The sequence below is a fragment of the Lissotriton helveticus genome, chromosome 3_1, assembly GCF_964261635.1.
Source record: "Lissotriton helveticus chromosome 3_1, aLisHel1.1, whole genome shotgun sequence".
NCBI lineage: Eukaryota > Metazoa > Chordata > Amphibia > Caudata > Salamandridae > Lissotriton > Lissotriton helveticus.
Window position 1 is genome coordinate 1834665785 of NC_136061.1, and position 22779 is coordinate 1834688563.

At 42.1% G+C, this 22779-nt stretch overlaps 1 protein-coding gene across 2 annotated transcripts in view; it reads left to right on the top strand.

The window, feature by feature from the left end:
* LOC144823879 (mucin-5B-like) overlaps positions 1-20223 on the top strand; it is a 737446-nt gene extending 717223 nt beyond the window's left edge. For both annotated transcript variants that reach the window (XM_078682767.1, XM_078682768.1), the window contains one exon: positions 19780-20223. In XM_078682767.1, the coding sequence (XP_078538893.1) occupies positions 19780-19945 (166 nt within the window). In that variant the 3' untranslated portion in view covers positions 19946-20223. The remainder of the gene's footprint in view (positions 1-19779) is intronic.
* Positions 20224-22779: the final 2556 nt, after the last annotated feature.

A 22779-nucleotide genomic window follows, 5' to 3' on the forward strand; every position in this document is an offset into this window, starting at 1 on the left:
CAATTCATTGTTTTAACAGAACGCAATGATCTGCTAGGGGAGTACCAGCTTAAAACGTGGCAAAGAAATTGTGGGCCATCTCCATAAAGTGCCTTTTGTGCCTTTTGTGCCTTTTGTGCGATACAGAGTGCCTTGAATTTCACACGCTGGCCGACTGGGAGCCAATGCAGATCTTGAATCCCAGCCCTAATAGATTGGTGTTTAGGAACATCCTGAACTAATCTAGCAGCGGCATTCTGTACCGATTGTAACCTTCTAAGATGATTGGACTGCAAATTAATGTACACGGCATTGCAGTAATCCGACTTGGATAGAACCAGGGAGGTCAAAACTGTTTTTTCTGGCCGTTCTAGGAATTTAAGGAAGGATTTTATGCACAGTTCTAATCGTGAAGAATGCAGAAGATTCCACCTTTGAAATCTGAGCTTTAAAATTAGGCTTATCGTCTATTATGACACACTCATTTTTAGCCTTAGCTACCGATGTAAGGAGGGGTCCCAAGATGCTTGGCCACCAGGCAGGTGACCAAAGAGGAGAAAGCTTACCAAATAGCACCTCCTCGGTTTTACTCGAGTTTAGCTTCAGTCAATGCCTACTCATCCACTTACTCAAGGAGACCACACAATCATGCAGTTTAGTGGAATAGTTAACATCCATGTCTATGGTTGAAATAACCAATTGGGTGTCGTCGGCTTACGAGGTCGGGATTAAATCAAAGCTTCTAATCCAAGGTGCTAATTCAGACACATTAACAGAGGCGTAGCTAGAGCTTGTGGTGCCCGTCGCTATCCCTCGGAATGCCGCCCCTGGAGGGTGGAGGGGGGTGCTGGGGATAAAGGACGGCGAGCACTTGAAAGAGGTCCGAGAGACACTAGTATTGCCGCTAATAGCTACCTCGATCATGCAAGTTACATGCACATACATGACGCGGTCCAAGGCTACACAGTTGAATACACCGGTGACTGGCAGTACAAGAGAGAACACACAGACAATTGCTTTCTTCCAGACTTGAGGTTCCACACCCCTCTTCAAAGATTGCACACCTGCAGTGTAGGAAGAGTGAGATCATCGCCCAGCTCTTTCCATATCCTCGGAGGTTAGGGGATCCAAGGGAGATCCTGAGGTAGTGGACCAGGTGATATCTAAGAAGGTCTCCGAGATAGCATCACAGGTTAAGCCTGCCATCATGGTTGTCAGCAGTGTCCTTTAGGGTCATAGGTTCACTTAGCACCGATAGTTCAGTAAAGCTCTGGTCACCAGTAGTTCTGAACAGTGTCTCAGATCAGGGGATGCTGTCTTAACAGATGTAATTATGTCCTCCAAAATCTTGCTGATATTTTTAATCAAAGAAATCAGCCAGATCATCACAGAGTTCCTAGGAAGATGTAACTTCTTGCTTTGAGCAATCCAAGTCTGTTAGTCCCCGAAGAATTTCAAAAACCTTTTTTCCCCCATTGTTGGCTCCAAGAATATTATTAGCACCACTGGAGTCAAGCTATCCTGGCTGAAGACGGCTGATAGCCAGAAACCTGTCCTAGGATGCTTGAATCTGGTCCAGGAAAGACATGGCTTGGCAGTTCGGGCTGGACTGTTTCCATGAGGCACAGGGTCAAGGCTGATTTGCATACTGGGGTGGTGTGGAGTGCAAAAAAGCGATGGATTTAGGCCCAGATCTCTGTACTGGGGTGAATGTATGACATCGTTCTTCATTCTGTCCATCAATTGTTGTTTTTGTATTTGTCACCCCGAGTGGAATGGGTATGCTCAGACGTGAGTCCCATGCTCTCCACACCACTGGAGTCAAGCTATCATGGCTGAAGACGGCTGATAGCCAGAAACCGGTCCTAGGATGCTTGATTCCGGTCCAGGAAAGACATGGCTTGGCAGTTCGGGCTGGACCGTTCCCATGAGGCACAGGGTCAAGGTTGATTTGCATATGGCCATGTCTGAACTGGGGTGGTGTGGAGTGCAAAAAAACGATGGATTTAGGCCCAGATCTCTGTACTTGGGCAGAATGCAGAACAATGTCATACATTCACCCATCAATTGTTGTTTTTGCAGCTGTTATAACTGCGGCCGTCACACTTCAGGTGCGCGCAGCGCGCACTTTCAAACTGGGCCACGCACGGCCTTTCTAATTTATTTGTGGACAGTACACAGTGTTCGCAAAAAGGCCCAAATAAATTATAAAGGCCACAACAGGCCACCAGTGCCACGCAACGCCCCCGGAATTGTGCCGCCTAGGGCGGACAGTCCCACGCCCCCGCCCCTCCCTAGCTACGCGGCTGCACTATTAAAAAGCGTTGGGCTCAATGAAGAGCCCTGCGTTACCCCACAAGGCAGGATAAAAGGGGCCGATTTAAAATCGCCTAAATGCACGGTCTGTGTTATATCTGCTAAAAACGATGTTAAAAACAAGAGGGCCTTTTCTCCCAGACCTATGGTCTTCAGGTGCTTGGTCAGTAGGGTATGGTCCAAGGTATCAAATGCTGCAGACAGGTCAAGGTGGATAAGAGCTGCCGACCCTCCGCCATCTAATGCAGAGCGGATTTCCTCAGTGGTCTTTATCAAAGCTGTCTCTGTGCTGTGACATGACCTGAATAAAACTGGCTGGGATCTAAAATGTTATTTTCTAAAATATGCTTAGAGAGTTCTAAGTTTACAATTGTCTCTAGAACTTTTGCAGAGAGCCGGAACCTCGTGATAGGTCGATAATTAGGCTGAACCCTTGTATCTAAATTAGATTCTTTTGATAGCGGTAAGATGCAGGCCTGTTTCCACATTGTTGGAAATATTCCTTGTAAAATCATCTGATTGAACATGCCAGATTACTGCAGACTAATGAGATGGCTGATGTTATGGAGAATCCTCGAAGGACAAGGGTCCTCAGGAGAGCCAGATTTAGTTTTTGCAAGAAAGGTAGCAATTTGTCCTGAGGATGAGGGGATAAAGTTTAAGAGGGGCGTTATGATCGTAGCTTCCTGTTCTGTAATATTAGTATTGTGCGGATATAAGGCAAATTGATCATAGATTTGATCAGCCTTTGATTTAAACGCCTGGGCCAATGAGTTACAGAATTCTTGAGAGCAGTTGACTGCATCCTCCTTTTTAACGGTTTTCAGATTGTTTCTGCAATTTTAAGGGGTGCTAACAGTTCAGGGTTTTCATTAATCAGATCTTTCAAATTCACATTCAATGCTGCATTTACGTAGTAGGTCCATTCAGGTGCTGAGTACCTTATGCAAGGTATTTGATTGCTCCTAGTTCTTCTTATGACTTGAGGATTTGGATCAAGATCGACATTGTCTTCTGTTTCACTATCCTCATGCACTGTTTCTTGAATTTGTACTATTGATGAGCTTCTGCTTAGTCTCTCTTGCCTGAGACTCCTTGGCCACTGTGCTTGGCGGCTGACTCTTTTTATCCCAGAGCTCATTCTTTCTTAGCGGTTTCCAGCATGCAGTTCTGTCTCTTTTTCATCTTTTTCTTCGGTTTCAGTGCCACTTTGAGTCATCTCAGGCACTTGTAATTGTCCTTTAGCTTGCTGAGCTTCATCGCTTCCTTCTACTTGTGCTTGTCCCTGTACATCAATGGGTGCTGGTGCTACAGGTCTAGGTGGTCTTTCAACTGGTTTGATTTGATTTGATTTGATTTTAGGATTTATAGAGCGCACGAATGCCCGAGGGCATCTTGGCGCTAAAAATTACTGAAGACTGCTCGCAGAGTGAGAAGAGGGTTGTGTCAAGACATCGTAAATTGGTTGGAATTGAATTATTTTGAGAAAAGCCAGGTCTTTAAAGACTTTTGGAAGGATAGCTATGATGAGCTGTTTTTTTTATTGCTATTGGTATTAAATTCCAGATCTTTGCTGTGTGCAGAACAAAACTTCTCCCCCCAATCTAAGCTGATTAAATCTGGGGGTTCTAAGTAACATGGCGCAACTGGACCTGAGGGTTCTCTGTGGATAATAATGTCTTAAGTTTTGCTTTAGAAACTGGGGCCCTGAGCCATGTAAGGCCTTATAAGCTAGGCATGCTGACTTGAACTGGCTTCTCATTTCTATTGTTAGCCAATGGAGACTATTTAGTCTGTGAGCCACCGGCTCAAATCTAGGTATGTCCAAAACAAGCCTTGCCGCCGCATTCTGTAGCCGTTGGAGCTTTAGTAATAGCTGTTTTTGAAGCCCTGCATACAAAGCATTTCCATAATCCAGTTTAGAGAGTGCCAGCATTGTTACTAAAGTTTTCCTGGTGCCAAATGGGACAAATGGCAGTAGCTTTCTTATCAATTTAAGAGTGTCCCATATTGATGATGAAAGTTTGTTGATCTGGGCCTTGAAATTTAGTTTGGAATCAAACACAAACCCAAGATTCCGAACGCCATCCACTGGCGATGGACAACAACCCAAACTATCAGGCCACCAGTCTGGTGACCAAGGGCCCGATATAGGTCGCCAAATACCGGTCGGTAACGGCCGATTTCGGCCGTTACCGACCGGTATTTGGGATTGGACATGTAGGTGGGCTGAATTGTACCGATTCGGTAAATTTACCGATTCGGTAAAATACCGAATCGGTAAAGTTACCGAATCGGTGAATAAAGATGTAGGTTGCACTTTAAACAGTGCCACAGGCCATTACCGATTCATAATTTACCACCAAATAATATTTGGTGGTAAAGTATGAATTTCTGTGTACATGCACATCTGTGCATGTACACCGGTGCCATGTGGCACACATACATGCCCTAAGGGCATGTATGTGTGTCACATTGCACACAAGCCAGAATCTGGGGTGCAACAGGGTGTCAAAGTGACACCCTGTTCCCCTTGTAAATTCGGTAATTTTACTGAATCGGTATTTACCGATTCGGTAATTGCCAGTGATTCCAATGGGCCTCAAGGCCCATAGGAATCAATGGCAATTACTGAATCTGTAAACACCGATTCGGTAATTACCGATTTTTACCGATTCGGTAATTGAATCGGTAAAAATACCTAAATCCCGATTACCAGTTCTTAAATACCGAATCGGTATGATTCGGTATTTAAGAATCGGTAATCTGGGATTACCTACATCGGGCCCCAGATGTTTGTTCAGCCCCTAGCAACAAAACCTCTTATTTATCGCCATTTAATTTTAGGCAATTTGCCTCCATCCAATGACTGACCTGTGACATACAAAGCATAAATCTCTTAGCTGTCTCGCCTGTGTTATTCGAGATGGACACTACAATTTGGGTGTCGTCAGCGTATGATATTGGGATGAATCCCCAGTCTCTGATGATGTTTGCTAAAGGGGCCACATATATGTTAAAGAGGGTAGGGCTTAATGACGAGCACTAAAAGATTTTGATGTGCTCCCCTAGCTGAACCGAGAAGGATCTTTCTCCCAAAAAAGAGGCCATTAAAGATACTGCAGATGGGTGTAGGCCTTTTTCTTCTAGGCGGGTAAGGAGTATGCTATGATTAACGGTGTTGAAGGCTGCAGACAGATCTAACAATATCAGGGCAGCCTTCCCACCCTCATCCAGCACCATCCTGACCTCTTCCGCCGCCATGATCAGAGCAGTTTCGGTCCCGTGTTCCTCCCGGAACCCAAATTGTGAGACATCAAGTGCCTGAGATGCCCTAATAAACCCGGACAGTTGTATATTCAAATGTTTTTCTAAAATGTTAGCCGGGAAAGGGATTCTTGATATTGGTCTGAAATTAGCAGGGACCGATGGGTCAAGGTTGGGTTTCTTTAGGAGAGGTCAGACCGAGACGGCTATCCATGCTTTTGGGAAACAGTTTGCCTGTATTATTTTTCCGAAAAGCAAATGGAGTTGAGAGCTAAGTAGCTCTGCGAACAAATGCAGCACCCTTGGTGGGAATGGGTCCATTGGGCCACCTGACATGGTGGTTTGTATGAGTTGGCAAATCTGCTCTATAGATGGGGCAGAAAACTGAAAGACTCCCAAGTTCCTTTCTGTGTCCCTCTGTGAACTGAGATGTTCATTTCCTGGCGACATGTCATTGCTGTTGAGGGGTTTAATTGATTCATAAATAAGTTTAACCTTGTCGATGAAAAACTGCCCCAGTTCATTGCATAAATCTGGGCTACCTTCTATATTTTTGGATATTGGCTCTGTTCATTTTTCAACCATAGCAAAGAGTACTTTACTGGAATGTTTTGCCTCCTCTATTTTATTCACATAATATACTGACTTTTCCTCTCCTATCATTTTTTTTATAAATTGATAGTGACCTGCAGTAGTTAGTTTTCTCCCCAAAATCATAACTACGCCTCCATGTCCTTTCAGCCCGTCTACATTTTTGTTTTTGTAATCTTAGTTTATCTGAAAACCAAGGCTCAGAAATGTTTTTCCTCTTAGCATTTTGATTTTTTAATGGGGCGACTGAAAGAACTGCCGCTTTAATCCAATTATTCAATTGATCTGTGGCTGTATCGACATAATGATTTAATCTCGGGGTAGTCATGTTCAGTTGTTCGTGTAGTTTGCCTATATCAATTTTGTCCCATTTCTGGTATGTAAATTGCCTCCCTTGGGAAGCCCTGAGGTTTTTATTATTTTCTATAGCTAGGGTAAATTTGACAACTTTGTGGTCTGACCAGGGGACTGGAATGACTTCCCCCATATTGATGTTAGAATTAGAGGAAAAGATCCCATCCAACGTATGACCAGCTAAGTGTGTTTCTAGCTGGACTAACTGGGACAGGCCACAACTTGTCATTGCTTCTGTGATGAGTAATGTATTTTTATCTGCTACTTTCTCCAGGTGTATGTTGAAATCTCCTAGTATAGTGTAGTCTGCCCCCATTATACTGGATTCCAGTGCAGGGCCCAATAGTTGTAGTATGGGGGTCTTAGCCTTAGGTGGTCTATATAGCAGAAGGCCATCAAAAGTATAATTTTCAGTGATACGAATTTTCACATCAGGAAAACTTTGCTTGCTCTTAAAATTGCCTTACCGCATTACTTTGCTCAGAATTCAGGCAGCATTTCCTTCACACCCATGCCCCGCGGCAAGTGCCGATTGTATGGAGGGGGCCGAGGGTTCGCTCAGCATTTACTGCACTCACTTCCGGGGGGGAACGGGCTAGTTGTTGGAGCCACGCACCCATAAAAACCCATGCTGATACGGACGCGCAGCGAACGTGCGCAGCGGGCGCGCCGAAGGGGGAGGGACAGCGATCATTAGCAAATTTGCTGATGATCGCTGTCCCTCCCCCACGTTTCCCCTGTCTATCCACCCGATGGATGGAATTTCCTGCCGGAACTGCAAGTGCCAAGGCGATGTCAGAAGAATTATCTGCCCATGTCTCAGTTATAAACAGTATGTCGAGGTCATGTGTGTCAATCAAATTAGGTACTTCAGTGTTGTGTTTTACCAGAGTTCTTGCATTTAGCAAGGCTGACTTTATTAAGGTAGTAGTTTTATTTGTAGCCTGCGGCCATTGCATGTCTGCTGATCCACACCTGCTGTAATTAAAGGTCAGCGAGCAGCTCTTGCAATGTTTGGATTCCAGCATCGGGTTGAGAATAGCGCAGCTATGAGTGGCCCGTAAGCCCCTAAGTTCGTCGTTATTATAGACTATCCTTGCTTGAATAATAGGATTTTGGGCAGAGGTTTTGGCCCTCGGCCCGGGCCATGCGTGTACGGGTGCAGACGGGCTTGCCTTCGGCGCGCCCGCTGTGCACGTTCGCTGCGCGCCCGTATCAGCATGTGTTTTTTTGGTCGCGTGGGTCCAACAACTAGCCTGTTCACCCCTGTCCCAGGCTTCCTACCGAAAGTGAGTGCAGTAAATGCTGAGCGAACCCTCGGCCCCCTCCGTACAATCGGCACTTGCCGCGACGGACCGGGAGGCATGGGCGTGAAGGAAATGCTGCCTGAAATCTGAGCAAAGTAGTGCGGTAAGGCAATTTTAAGAGCAAGCAAAGTTTTACTGATGTGATTTTAAAAAACCCAGAGGGTGTTGCTTAAAACGTATTTACCAGCGCAGTAGTGTTGCCAAAAGATATTTCAGATGCCAGAGCCTCGACCACCTCTAGGTGCGAGCTACGGCAGTCTAGAATCATCAGAGCCCGCGTCCACTCGGACCGCCTCTTTGTAGTCGCTGGGCTCCGACAACTAGAAGGTTCACCCCCGTCCCAGGCTTCCTACCGAAAGTGAGTGCAGTGCGTGCTGAGCGAGCCCTCTGCCCCCTCCGTACAATGGCACTTGCCGCAACGGACCGGGGGGCATGGGCGTGAAGGAAATGCTGCCTCAAATCTGAGCAAAGTAATGCAGTAAGGCAATGTTAAGAGCAAGCAAAGTTTTACTGATGTGATTTTAAAAAACCAAGAGGGTGTTCCTTAAAAAGTATTTACCAGCGCAGCAGTGTTGCAAAAAGCTATTTCAGATGCCAGAGCTTCGACCACCTCTAGGCGCGAGCTACGGCAGTCTAGAATCAACCACTAATGCGCTTCTCTCTGAATCATAGACCAAAGACATTTCTCTTGGATCGCTCACTTTCTTGGTGTGTGAAGCATGTATCCAGCTCAGAATCCTGGCACATTTAACAGCAGAGTTTGTAGTAACAGTGATTTGTAAGGGGCCTTTCTATCTGGGTTCTGAACAAGTCTTCAGAGCGTTCGTCTTAATCATGACCCAATTACCAGAATTGTGTATGTGGCACTTTTCTTGGTGAGGAACTTGAACGGCAGCATATACCTGATGTTAGACAGAACGTACCACATCAGTCAGTTTCTTGCATAGTCCAATATTATGTCATCTGTGATATTCACAAGGGTATTTGCGGGGACAACATGCAGTCTCATAGATCTTCTCATCAGGATCTCATAAGGGAATAATCCTGTCTTCCTGTCTGGTATGCTTTAAATGCTCATCAGCACGTAAGGAAAAGCATCTGCCCATTTCAGTGAAGTGGAAGCACAAACTTTCGCCAACCTGGATTTGATTGTTCCATTCATCTGTTCCACAAAGCATGATGCGCTGGTTTGTAACTGCAATGTAGCTTTTGTTCAATTTGTAGAGCAGCAATCTGTTGATCACTTCATTGTTAAAGTGTTTTCCTCAATCTGACTCAAGAAGGACTGGCATCTTGAATCTCAAAATGAGTTTACATAACAACAGTTTAACTACAGTTAGACTGTTGTTCTTCCTCATTGGGTAGGCTTCGACCCATCTTGAGGAGACCCAGATAATCAATGGTATATATCTCAACCTGTTATGCACAGGCATCTCAATGAAATCTATCTGTAGTGTTAAAAGGGCCAGTTGATCTCTCTATGTGTTTGCTTCTAACATGTTTTCCTCCCAAAGTTTATCTGTTGACAAATATCATACCTTTTGCAATTTTCATTAGCAATTATTAGAAACCTGGGTCTGTACCAACCATGTTCGGAAATGCCTCACCATGGAATCTCTTCCAAAGTGTGTGAAACCATTGAACGAACATGCCATTAGAAACAAGAAATCAGGCAACACTGGCCATCCATCTGCTGAGATCCAGATGTCCTTTTCATTTTTAACACAGCCTGACCTGATCCACCCATTCTGCTCTGCCTCAGACACATTTTCTTGTATCTTTTTCAGTTCCTCCCAAGTATCAGTTATTTGCATCATCATTGTAAAAGCACGTTCTTCCTCAGATTCACAGGTAAAACCTCCATTAAATGTGTATTCTAGTAATGCACAGTAGCATGCAATGTACCTGGTACCTGTTTGATGTCAAGGACATTTTACATCAGCAATTTCACTAGGCATTTGGAGCACTTCAAGAAGATTGTTTACATGCTGTCCATTCCGAATAGGGGTATCTCTAGATGTAAGAGATCCACATTGCAAACACAATTTCCCAAAATCATGCACTATGCCAAATCCTTGCTGACTATCATTGAAAAATGGTGACTCTCATTTGAGCAGTCAAACTTCAAGCTTGGGTAAGGGCAATTAACTCCAAAACCTGTGTGGCGACAAACGTTTGAAGCCAGGAAGCTTCTATCACATCATTTATGGTGCACATGGCATATTATGCTCTTAGTGTTCCTTCATTGTCTCTTAGGCTTACACCGTCCACAAATAGGACATGGTTGGGCAAAATGTAGTGGTTCATCCTTAATAACGGGTTTAGGTTTTGTGCATAGTTCAGTGACATTTAGGCAATCATGATCAAGCGCCTCACAATTTTCACTTTGTTCAATTACTGGCAATAAATTTGGTACATTGCAACGCTTTATTACAATGTTTTCTGAGGCTAACTTACTTTGCTCATATCTAATCAATCTATTGCGTGTGAGATACTGGGTTTTGGTAAAAAATAGTTCCACAGAGTTAGGGACCATGACAGTTAAAGGGTGGCCCAGCATTATGTTCTTGCTCTTTTCCAGTCTACCACTCACCGCAGCAACTGCCTCCAAGTACCTGGGGAGGCCTACCACTACAAGATCAAGTGTGGTAGAAAAATATGCCAGAGGTCTTTGGGTTCCTCCATGAGTCTGTGTCAAAACTGAGAGATCTCTCTCACTGCAAAACAGACTAAACTCTTTTGTATAATCAGGCACCGGAGCTGTGGTGCGACATAATGTTGCTTTTGTACATTAGTTGTTCGAAGGAAGCGGTTCGAACACATTTCAGTGTGACAACATCATTAGAGGCTTTGGCATTAAAGAAAAGTTTGGTACTCACTGTCTACTTTAGCCAACCATTCCCAAAAACATTCTAATTTCTTCCTGGATTCATGGTGGATTCATCTAAAAGATGGATTACACTCTCTCTGTTGACACCTTCCCGACTACCTTCATGATAATATGTCCCAGTTATTGAACTTCTTTTTGACAATACTGCAGTTTACCTGGAGCCACTTTGCGTCCTGGTGATTGAAAAGGTCATGGTGTTGTTCTTAAAAGCATCCCGTGTATCTCATGCTACGAATAGTTCATCGATATATTGGACGAGGGTAATCTTACTTCGCATTTGCAGTGACTCAAGATTTCATTTTAAAATCTGATTGACGATTGATGGACTCTCTGTATACCCTTGAAGTACACAATACCATGTGATTGTCTTTTGCTGGGAAGTAAATGAAAATAGATATTGGTTATCTGTCTGCTATGACACTAAAAAGAAAGCCTGACTTAAATCAATAACAGTGAACTATTGTGCAGCACAGGGAATTTGGAACAGTACACTGACACGAAAACAGGGCACTACTATTTCATTAATCTGTAGCGAATCTTGGACAACCCTATATTTGCTGTTAGGCTTCTGCACACCAATTATAGGCGAATTGCATGGGCGTCCAATCAGCACTGTCAGTATGCCTTCCTGAAGCATATCTTTAATCATTTTATTCCTGCAATTGTCTCTGGAGACAAATCGTGGGATTTTGTACTAGGGTAAACAGCATTTGGCTTTGATGTGATTTGGACTGGATTTACATCTTTTATAAGTCCAATATCTTTTCCGGTGAATTCCCAAACTTCTTTATTTACTGTGTCTCTTAAATCCTCTGGTAACTCAGAAACAGTTAGCAAAGGAAATATTCCCATAGCTGCCTATTTTCTGATAATTTTAAAATCCACATCCTCATTAAGTGTCTAGAAGGCAACACCGTCTGGTGGGCAGTGTATTGTGCAATTTAGCTTTCACGACAGATCCCTTCCCAACAGATTTACTGGGCCTGTATCACAGACCACAAATTGATTCTTTTCTTCAAATGTTTCTATTCTTAAAGTGGCTTCTTCTGCATTTTTTCATTTTTAACTGTAGCTACTTGGATCATTCTTCCCGAAAGAGGCAAGTCTGGTACTTCCACTGTTCTAACAGTGAAACGCTTAGCTCTTGTGTCGATTAGAAATGACACATCATGACCATAAACATATGAATTTACATATGTCCACTCGGGTCTACACCTAAGACTGAGCCAAGTACACAATCTTCTTCCTCTCTCAGGCACCTTAATTGGGAATTATCAGAATCAAATTTGCCAGTCCCGAATAAAGGGAATTATTCTTGGGCACTCTGGTTCTGATTTTGGAACTGTGGTATAGTGCAGTTTTGTTAAATACAAAAACAAGGTGTAAACCCTCAGAAGTTGGAGAATTACAGGCCTATATCCCTTCTCACCTTCCCAGCTACACTCTTCAGAGACACACATAGCCAAACTTCTCAGGACCTTCATTGAAGGAACCAATTTTTTAGCCCACACAAGGCAGGCTTTCCACCCTCCCATTTCATTGAATCCATTATACTTTCCGTTATGGATGACCAAAAAGGAAAGGCTGATGAGGGCTGCACTCAGGCCTTGATCCTCTTGGATATATCTGCAGCTTTCTATCCCGTCGAACAAAACGAATTTCGTTGCCCACGCTGCATCACATTTGGCGATGCAGCGTGGGTAACGAAATTCGTTTTATTTATTTTTATCGGTACTTACCTCTAATGGTCCATATCCCGCATTTTACAACCCCCCACCCTGACCCTCCCCTGCCTGACGTCACCGCCCCAGTATAACACCCGGCACGGGCTGTGCCTGATGGGGACCAGAGCTGGTGGTCATCTTACAGCTGGTGGAGCAATTTGTAAAGCCTGTAAAGGTTGTTAAATTGGAAGTGGATCAGGATCTGCTGTAGCTATGGTCAGACTGGCACTCACACTTAACTCTACTGGATCAGTAAAACAAATAGGTGGTGGTGGTCGGGAAGACAGCATCTCTTCTAATATCTCATCCCCCAAATCTGTATTTGACTCATCTCCCTCTTGTCTAGCAGTATCCCGTTTTTGCACCCTATGATGTAAGAACCAGATATAGTCTGGCTCCTTCAATAATGACCTCCCTCCATCTAAACTGTTCTTCATCGTATCAAGCATTTGCATAATTGTGAATTGCTCTTTAAGTCCTTCTCTGATAATTCTCCATTTCCTTTTCTCTCACAACTCTTTCCCAAGCACTGAAAGCCTCATACAGCTTGGGTCGAGGTGGTGGCTCCATTTCATGAAATCTTTCCTTTAAATGATCTAGTATTTTGCTATTGATTGTCCCATCCCTCAAAAAACTTAAAGCACCCTCATTTTCCATAATTCTACTCCATTGTCGAAGCCACAAACATTAGCTTAAACCATGTTCAGTAGTCACAATGTATGCTGGAGTACCCTCTGGAGGTGCTTCCTCACCTATACATACAGGACTAGTGACATCTCCTCTTATTAATTTTTTCAACTCCTTAAAATAGTTGATGATGTCAAGTAAATATTTTCAAATGTTCACGTAACCAAATATTTTGATTCTGTTCATTATACGTAAAATTTCTTAACCTACCAATTAAATGACGGCTTCTAATTTCATGTGATTCTTTTCCAAATCTAAAGCACTTACATTGATGAAAATAAAACACAGCGCAACACTGAAAATTCAATAGCCAATGGCAGCATTAAAGCACACCAACCATACATTCCCAGCCCGAAACACCATGACGTACCGCTTACAATTTTTATTCAAATTCACACACTGCTGTCCAAATCTCGACCTGCGAAAAATCACATAAATCAATTATAGCTTCACTGATTTGTGCAATAAGGTTCCACTAACATTAACCAAAGTTAATCAGATACAACAGCTTGTCCCGACTCTTAGTCATAAAAGTGATGGTATCTCACACTCCGCATTTAAATTTCCTGCAAATACGTTTGAAACTTTTGTAATTATACTGGGATCTTTTGACTTCAATGAGCATGAAACTCAACTTCACTTCACAACTCAATGCTTCTATCACTCACTCATAAACTTGAAAAAAAAGACACACAACAAAAAATACTCACTAGTACAACAGTTTCACCCTATTCATACTCGCACCTTCAAAACCGCAGACGCCTACGATTTCCACTTTGCCACTCAGACTTCATCTGGACACTGGAAACTGGAATCATAGATTATGTTAATACAGCTTGGGTACTGCTTTTAATGTTCCATTGGGGTGTGAGCTATATCCTCTGCTACCAGAATCTGTTAGCGCCTAAAGGATATGGCATAATGGTATTTAAGACTAAACACCCCAATTTATAGATTGCATCCTTTGGAAATCCTGATGGCACTTGACAGGTCAATTAAGCTTTGCCACCATGTTGCAAATAGAGCTGGAACGCATACACAAATCATGCAGTATCATCAACTACCAGAACCTTAATGTTCAGTCAATGATGAAAGGTTGAACAAGTTATCAAAACCTCTGTTTATCTCATCTTTATTCAGATTGGTCTAGTTTACAGAAAGGTCAAATAAAAGGTTGATTAGGGATAGCATACATCAAATACAGAGTTTTCCATCTAAACACATTGTCACTAAATAAACTAAGAGCCTAATCTACCATACACAGAAACCCATGAAGAGTTCCTTTTCAGAGAGGAACAGGATTTTGGGGCCTAGGGAGAACTTCCCATAAAGAGTCATTCTGGAAACTCAGCCGAGTTCCCAACAGCTTCAATATTAAACCTTCAGAATATCAGTGATAGGGAATTGATCATTGCAGTAGCATTTATCAGAGAAAATGGAAACGAATAAAGTCACCTTTAGCAATAGCTTTCTACAAAAAGGAGAACAGAACTGAAATAATAGGAATGGAACTTGGAACTCCAATCTAACGCCCTAGGAACACTCTTTAATATAAAATCACACAATAGTGTAACAAAACGTAGGGGCTTATTATGATGTTGGAAGAACAGCAACTGACTGACTGTCGATTGCAGTCCTTCCGACATCTGCCCCTGCAGTCCACCCATCGTATTACGATGTGGTGGGCAAAGGCATCGGCCGGTGGGACTGTCCGCTGAACCCATCAAAGCATCAGAAAGACACCATAATCCCCTTATGATGGCAGAGCCAGCCTCGGGTCCGCTGAAGTGATATTATGTCATTTTTCAACAGATTTTCGATGACATGAAAACGCTGTCCGAAAACCACTTTGGTGGACCTGTAGCAGAGCTCCCCCCATGGCCCTTCTCTATGGAGCCTGTAAAGCACCTCTGGTGCCCCCCTAAACATTCCTGCCATGAGGTGCCCGTTACCCAGTGCATGGTTATTTCCAAACCAGCATTTTTGTATGGCAGCTTGTGCTGAGGGCCTTTTCTGTTTGCTGCACAAGCTGCCATAGTTGAATGGATGTTTCTAACCGCCCTATGGGTGGTCGCATCCTAATACTGAGGTAGGAACCACTGACCTAAGGTCAGGCGGTTCCGAACCAATATGGTGTCATCTGCCCTTCATCGTAATGGGACTCTAAGTAGTTGTTCGATCCTGTCATCCAATGGAAACTACTCGTTCACTGGTGTTGTCAGCTTCCATTGCTTCTTCTCCCGATTCCCACAGTAAACATTCACGCAGGTACTTTAATAAAACACTTTTGAATACTGCAAGATGGAATAAAGTTCTTATGAGAACCTTCTTACCTAAGCTAATGCTGCGTTCTATGTTATATTGTGAATACGATAGACTAGTCGGATACACATAAACAAATCTTTCCATGATGTTCTAGTTAAGCATACATACAATATATCTAAATTATAGTTCATTCTATCGGTCTATTCATTATGCATTACAGCAAGGGTTATTTTTGTAGGGGTGATCTAATATTGCATGATGAAGTTAAGGAAACATACGCTTGAAGTCAGCACTTTCTTTAGCAGAATACTAGTGTAAGGCAATTGTCTTAAATAAACATCTACTTAGCTATAAGCAATAGTCAAAGGAAAACATTTGGGCCCAGTTAAAAGGGGACATTTAAGAATGATAGCCTTTTACTTCATGTTATTTTCATATACATTTAAGTAAGCACCATTACCTTACGTGTTATTGTCCAAGTGAAAAAAGTATTTTATTGAAAGCCAAAATACATTCTAAAATTATTATTTAACACACATAAAGTAAGCACATTTTCCTTACATGTTATTTTCTATGTGAAAGCATTTCTGCAATGGTTTAAAACACTGTTTTTTTTATATAGTTATTTTTATTAATTATAACACAAGAGAAGAAATGTACATATCAGGTGTCAGTTGGAGAAACATACAATGATGGCGAACGGGCAAATGATTTAAGGATATACATAGCAGTTATAGACATCTAAAAATCAACAATGCCAGCTTAGAGCTGGGGCTAAACAATACAGTACAGATAATCTTAAGCGAACAGCATCGGAACCCGCCCGCCCGGAAGACAGGATATTAAACTTTAACATTCGACACCCAGATATGAGGAACTAATCGGCTCAGGATAATATGCCACATCTCTTGTGAAGAAAGGAAAAGGGAGAAAGAAAGGCCATAGAACATAATAGAGGAAAAATATTTTTAAAAAAAAATCAGCCCCCCACCCTACACCCCTGCAGATGGCTATGACCTAACCCCACAAGCAGTGTGCCTGTCGCCCACTAAACTAAACACCAAGGAAGGGAAAAGATGGAGGAGGAAATGTCATACAATACAATACAAGCTCCCGGACTCCCCTACCCCCCTAAAACACTGTTTTAATGTGCAATTCTAACATGGTCAGCAAGTCGAAATTTGGTTTTAAGATGTATTTCCCTCAAACTCAAGAACAGTATTTAGGGGCCAGGAATCACTCCGGCAGAGACCAGTCCAGTTGCTACCAGTCAGTTGTGTGCTTTGGGAATAAGACCCACTGCAGCAAAGGACATCAGTCAGTTGACTCTTTAGTTGACATCTTAGTCTTCGGTACTAGATCTCAAACAGCAGGTCCAGCCCACTTCTGATTTTCAGCAAGTCTGGCTCATGTTCTTAGTAGTGGCTATAATACCACTTTTGTAGGATTTTCTATCCTTTGGGTGGGCATAAGGCTGAACAGGTCCTACACAAGGATGAAAATGTTTTCAAAGACAAATGTTCCTAAGTTTGCCGCATATCCTGTTTGCCTTTCTGCAAACTATCACACAGTGCACTATTCTGAGGCAAATCCAACATTACAGACTTTGGTGGTCCCTCAAGGGAGCTTGCGAAGCTGGCAGGGGGTGTATTTAGGGAAATTAGTACTCCCCTTGTCCTCAGCTACACAAAACTGGTTCAAGTTTATTTTGGAAATCGTTTTTGCCTGCACCTGAGATTTACAATCATCAATATAATGAACCAAGTAAAACCCACATCACCATGTATAATTAACCCTAATACATAAGATAGCGCTTATCACTCATTCACTCAAAAGATCATTGTGAGATTTCTTCCACTAAAAAATACGTAAGAAACATTTATAAAAATGTATGCACTTTAAAATACATACATTCATTTGGGGGATTTTGTAACAAGACAATCAGATCCTGCTAAGGGCTTGACTGAAATCTTTTTATTTAAGGAAGTACATATTAGTTTCTGCCCTTTTTCAGTACTGGACATAAGTGCAAACCGTAGAACATATTCTGGTCTCTAATGGCAGAGGTCACAAATTGAAGATATTTGAGAATTTGTTTTCCTCCTTGTCAAGATATTTTTTAGAGGGATATTACTAATGTGGTGGCACATTTTAAAAAGTCTGATGCCGTGGGAGATTCAGAAAGAAAAATAGGGCTGAGCCCATTCCAGCGAAGGATATGTCCTTAGTGTTTTATACATTTTCAGGGAAGCACAATAACCCTCATCAAGTGTGAAACTTTTCAGGGAAATTGGGCTTTAAAAGAAAAGTGGTAGCTGCCTTTGCATCCATCCACTCAACAGATTCTGCCATGAGAAGGAATCTCAAAAAAGGCGTGGCAGCATGCAGCAGTTCATAACCTGCCCTAATTATATTTGCTAAAAACTATACAAATGTGTTCATAATTCCAAGCCCAAGTCTTATTAATTGTGTTGGCAGAGATGATCATATTGTGCAAAATTGCCATAACATCTTTCCCTCACTCTTTTGTTTCACCTAGGAATTCCTGTGGCGAGGCATTAGCCATTATTTTCTCTCTATGGGGACGGGTTGTCAAGAGCATCTGCCTGCCTCATTAGCCTAATTGAGACTCAGGCAGATATAGTGTAACTTTTTAAAAGACAACTCTCTTAAATATTTACTAAACATCTGATTTGCCTATTGACTTACTTTTTAAGAAATATTACAAATAGTAGTTTAATTGCCTCTGTATATCCCAATCCAAAGCTAGCAGACTTTTATTAAGTACTTCAGTAGTTCTCATAGTACAGCTAAAAGCCTTCACAAGGTAAATAGATTTTGGGGGCTAATCGCAGCAGATACATGTCAAGATTAAATTCTCTCAAATATCACTTTACAATACTAGGCACACTACCATGTGGGCTAAAATACCTACTAAGGGGTGACTTCTTTAATATTTAGAAGTAGGGTTCTTTCTTGTACAAAATTTTTTTTTGAGAGGCTTGCCTGCAAGTTTGAAATCTACACAGGTAGGCCTTAAGCCATATATTTGGGCCACTCTGCAGGATGGTACATTAGGTGTTGTACTCCACAGGTGACATTTAGCTTTCCATGCCACTAGTGCACCACATACCATAGATTTACTGTAATAGCAGAGACATCAATTGAGTATAAGACAATTGTATTATGTTTTAGGGGTCAGAGCACATATCCTGGGGCCAGGACCGTAGTCTTGTAGTATGCAAAGTTCAAAAAACAGCCATACCAATCAATAGAAAGTGAAGGGTGAGCAGCAAAAAAGCATTTTCCCACTTATATAGTTATGGCTATCTGCTATGTCTTTGGAACAAAGAACTGGCACTACTCTGTAAGAAAGAGGTTGTCAGCATGGCTTTGAGTTCCCTTTCAGCGTGGATCTGCACAGACCAGCACTGATAAACAACATGTAGAGACATGTATTCTCATGCATATACAGGTCTGTAGAGACCTTAGAGAGTGAGGAGAAAGTGAATGAGATTAGGAACTCAGTGCATGTCCTGTTAAATTTTTTTGTGTTAATGAATGTTTTACCCTCACACTATTAGATGCAGTGTGACCTTCGGCTGCCCCACACTGGGCCACTTTCAAAATACAGGGATACCTTATATTTATAAGAATATGACGCTTCCCTGTACCTTCCCCATCTCTGGTGCACAAATGGGTGCCATGCAAGCACCCTTGCACCATGTTGCAAGGCTGCCTGCGTTGCAGGGAGATTGTTTCTTTGCAGGAAGGACTCCCCAAAAATATTCACAAAAAAATAAAACAAGATGATTTCCTCCTCCTATGTGTGCTGCAGAATGCAGCTCTACTAGAAGGAGGAAAAAGCGGGGAGCAATTTATACATTTCCCTTTGTTACGCCTCGCTACACCACCCCTTGCATGGTGCAGCATTCTGTCACATTTTTTTCAGGTTTATGATTTCTCGTAAATCTGGAATTGTGTTGGGTTCCATGGGTTGGTAATCCAACAGCAGCACCCATGGAATGCTCCCCTTTACACAAGCAAAGTGCTGTGTGTAAAGGTGCCGTATTTACAAGGAGAGGAAAAGCCACGCAGGGTGGCTTTTCATGTCCTTGTAAAAATGGGGCAGCAAAATGTGCTGCCGGTGTGTCACAGATTAGAAAGTGACGCTCAGACGGCGCAAGGGGCTTGTAATAAGCCCCCATGTTCTTAATTCTCTAGCAAAATAACATTCATTTAAAGTCCTTCGAAAATGAATGAATAGAGCTAGGCATCATCTTATTGTGTAAAATGTTGCTTCTTCTAAATGTGTTCTTCAGAAGACATCATTAATTTGATAATTATTGAACTTTTTCTTCAAGTAACTTTTCATTCTCATTCTGATGTTGCTTTGCAGGTTTGTTCAGACAACACAACGCATGACACACAAATGTTCCTGCTGCAAAGAGGTGTTAATGAGCAGGAAGGAGGTCAGACTACTTTGTCCAGACAGTACATACATAAACTACAATGTCAGTAATGTGGCTCAGTGCGGCTGCGTGACTGCCACTTGCGTGAACTAATGGGACTTCCGGATAGAAAACGAAGAGAGAGACGACACTGCAACATACTCTGTCAAAACAGCAAGACGCATGTGCAAACCAGATCAGAATGCTAAATACAAAAACTGCTTTAAAATGAATGTTTAGAACAATTTAAATCGCCCTACTTAAAATCTTTCCTAAAATTAAAAAATGTTCTCCTTTGTGTTTCCTCCTCATCGACAAATGAGGTCAGAAAATGATATCTGAGCTTTTCCTGTAATAAAATTATTTGGCACCATTTAGTCGTAATAATTAGTTTTTCTGAGCTGTGACTGTATACACAGGCAGGAAGGATTTTCCGAGAATGACCTCAAACCTATCACTTTGCTGAATAAAAATTAATTACAGATTTTTTTTCAGTTACCTACATGAGGACTGACTCACTTTGGAAGATAATCTCACTCCTAGTCATTGACAAACACCGTATATGAGGTACTTTAGAACTTTCCTATAGTGCTAAAATGGGTGCTAACATACAGTGTACCCATTCAGGTATGACAATTTGAAGACTAAGGGCCAGATGTAGGTGGCCAATTACCGGTCGGTAACGGCCGAATTCGGCCGTTACCGACCGGTAATTGGATTTTGAGATGTAGGTCATGCATTTACAGAATCGGTATTTTACCGATTCTGTATTTACCGATTCGGTAAAATTACCGAATCGGTAAATACAGACTCGGTAAAATACCGAATCTGTAAATGCAGATGTAGCTGGCACATGTCAGAGTCCCACAGGGCTTTCAGATCGGTATTTTACCACCCAATCCAATTGGGTGGTAAAATACCGAATCCAGGTGTGCATGCACATGTGTGCATGCACACCTGTGCCATGTGACACACAGACATGCCCTTAGGGCATGTCTGTGTGCCACATGGCGCACATGCCTATTTTTGGGGTGCCAGAGGGTGTCAAAGGGACACCACCTGCACCCTTGCTAAAATCGGTATTTACCGATTCTGTAATTACAGAATCGGTATTGCCCATTGATTCCTATGGGCTGCAAGGCCCATAGGAATCAATGGGCAATACCGAATCGGTATTTACAGATTAGGTAAATACCGAATCTTAACAATTCGGTATTTACCGAATCTGAAATACCTACATCTCCCCCCCTCTATTTTACCACCTCTTAAATACCGATTAAGAGGTGGTAAATTAAAATTACCTACATCTGGCCCTAAATGTGCTAACTCTGGTATTAGCCAAGGTCTAGTTCTTAGGAGTTAAATGTAAGAAGTGGAGTAATAGTACATTCAAAATAGACATATAAATATGCGGTGTCTTTTCCATTGTATAAACCGAACCAGTGCTAGATGAATATTTTAACAGGACATGCATTTTCATTTGTGAGGGGGGTAACCAATACTTGGATGTTCACAGGCGTATTCCCTTTGCCTAACAGGCCTGACAAAATCCCTTCTTAAAAGAGTATGAGAAAACCCGGTATGATGGTGGCAGTTCTTCCCTAAGGAAATACTCCTTTTGAAATTACTCTTAAAGGAAAATTACCCTAGTACTGCTTTTCAAAGGTATAGAAATTATTACCCGTCTCTAAATCAATTATGTTTCTTAAAAGGGGCATGCTTTTTATTTTTGTCTTTAATTCTGCTTGTCAAAATATCTGTGATGAATAAACCATTGACATCTTTCAAGAGTCAGTTTGTTTCATGAGCCAAATTACTCTGTAACTTCATAGTTTTATCACTGTAAGATAAATGCATTGCATGCGGTCACTTCACGCATAGGTGTCTATTCATTTTAATCACGCAGTAGCAGATTCAACTCAATACACTCTCACCCTTTATACTAACATCACGATATCCTCTTGTTCTCCCTTTATCCTCATTAGCCTTTTTGATATGGGGCTAGGGAAAGGGCAAAAGTCGAAACTTAAAGCCCTCAGCACTTTCTGCTCCTTCTGATTTCATCACCCCTACGACCCTGGGGTAGCATAGGCAGTGCCAGATATATTTATGCCCAAGCAAATGGTAGCTGCTTCTACACCAGTGACACACAATTAATGCTCATGAAGCAAAGATTTGAACAAAGATAGATAGATAGAGCCAAGATGAGGAGACCATAGCAATACTCTGTACATTAGAAACAGATAATGTGAAATAGAGCCACATACTTCAGTGAAGACAGTCAACATCACCTTTTGTGAAGCATCACTAGCCTAGGAGTCCGTTGCAATTTTATTCCATGAGCAGTGAGTGCTCATTCGCTCTTCAAATATTTGGAGACATCAGGTTGATTTACATCTACTTCAGAAGATCTCATGTGATGTATGGAGGACGTGGGACATTCTCTTTTGGAGGGGTATGTGCTGTGGATAATCTTCTGGCTGAACCACCACCACACTTGTACAGAATAGCAGAGGTAATTCCACTGGAGGAGCGGACTTTCTTCTACCATCATAGTCAACTAGATCGGCAATATCACTAGACTTAAAGAAAGCAAGTCTTGGCAAACATGTACCTAGATGGATCACTACAACTGTTCATATAATTGTACAAAAAAGACCCAAAATAGGTGGGCTGCAGAAGACGCATGTGGCTAAGTTGAAAAAGTGCATCTTTGACAAGTTTCTGAAGGCTGCATAAAGGCCCAGGCTATACAAATTCTGTCATTGAAAAAATGTGGTCTTCTTTGAAAGTGTAAGTTAAAATCTGAGTTAACAAAGAACAGAAACTAAATCAAGGAACAGAAAGAAAATCAAGCAATTTCTGCCATAATACGAAATGTTGTAAACATATGGATGACTCCGAACCTAGGATCAATGATTGATCCTTAATACAATTTGTTTTAACAC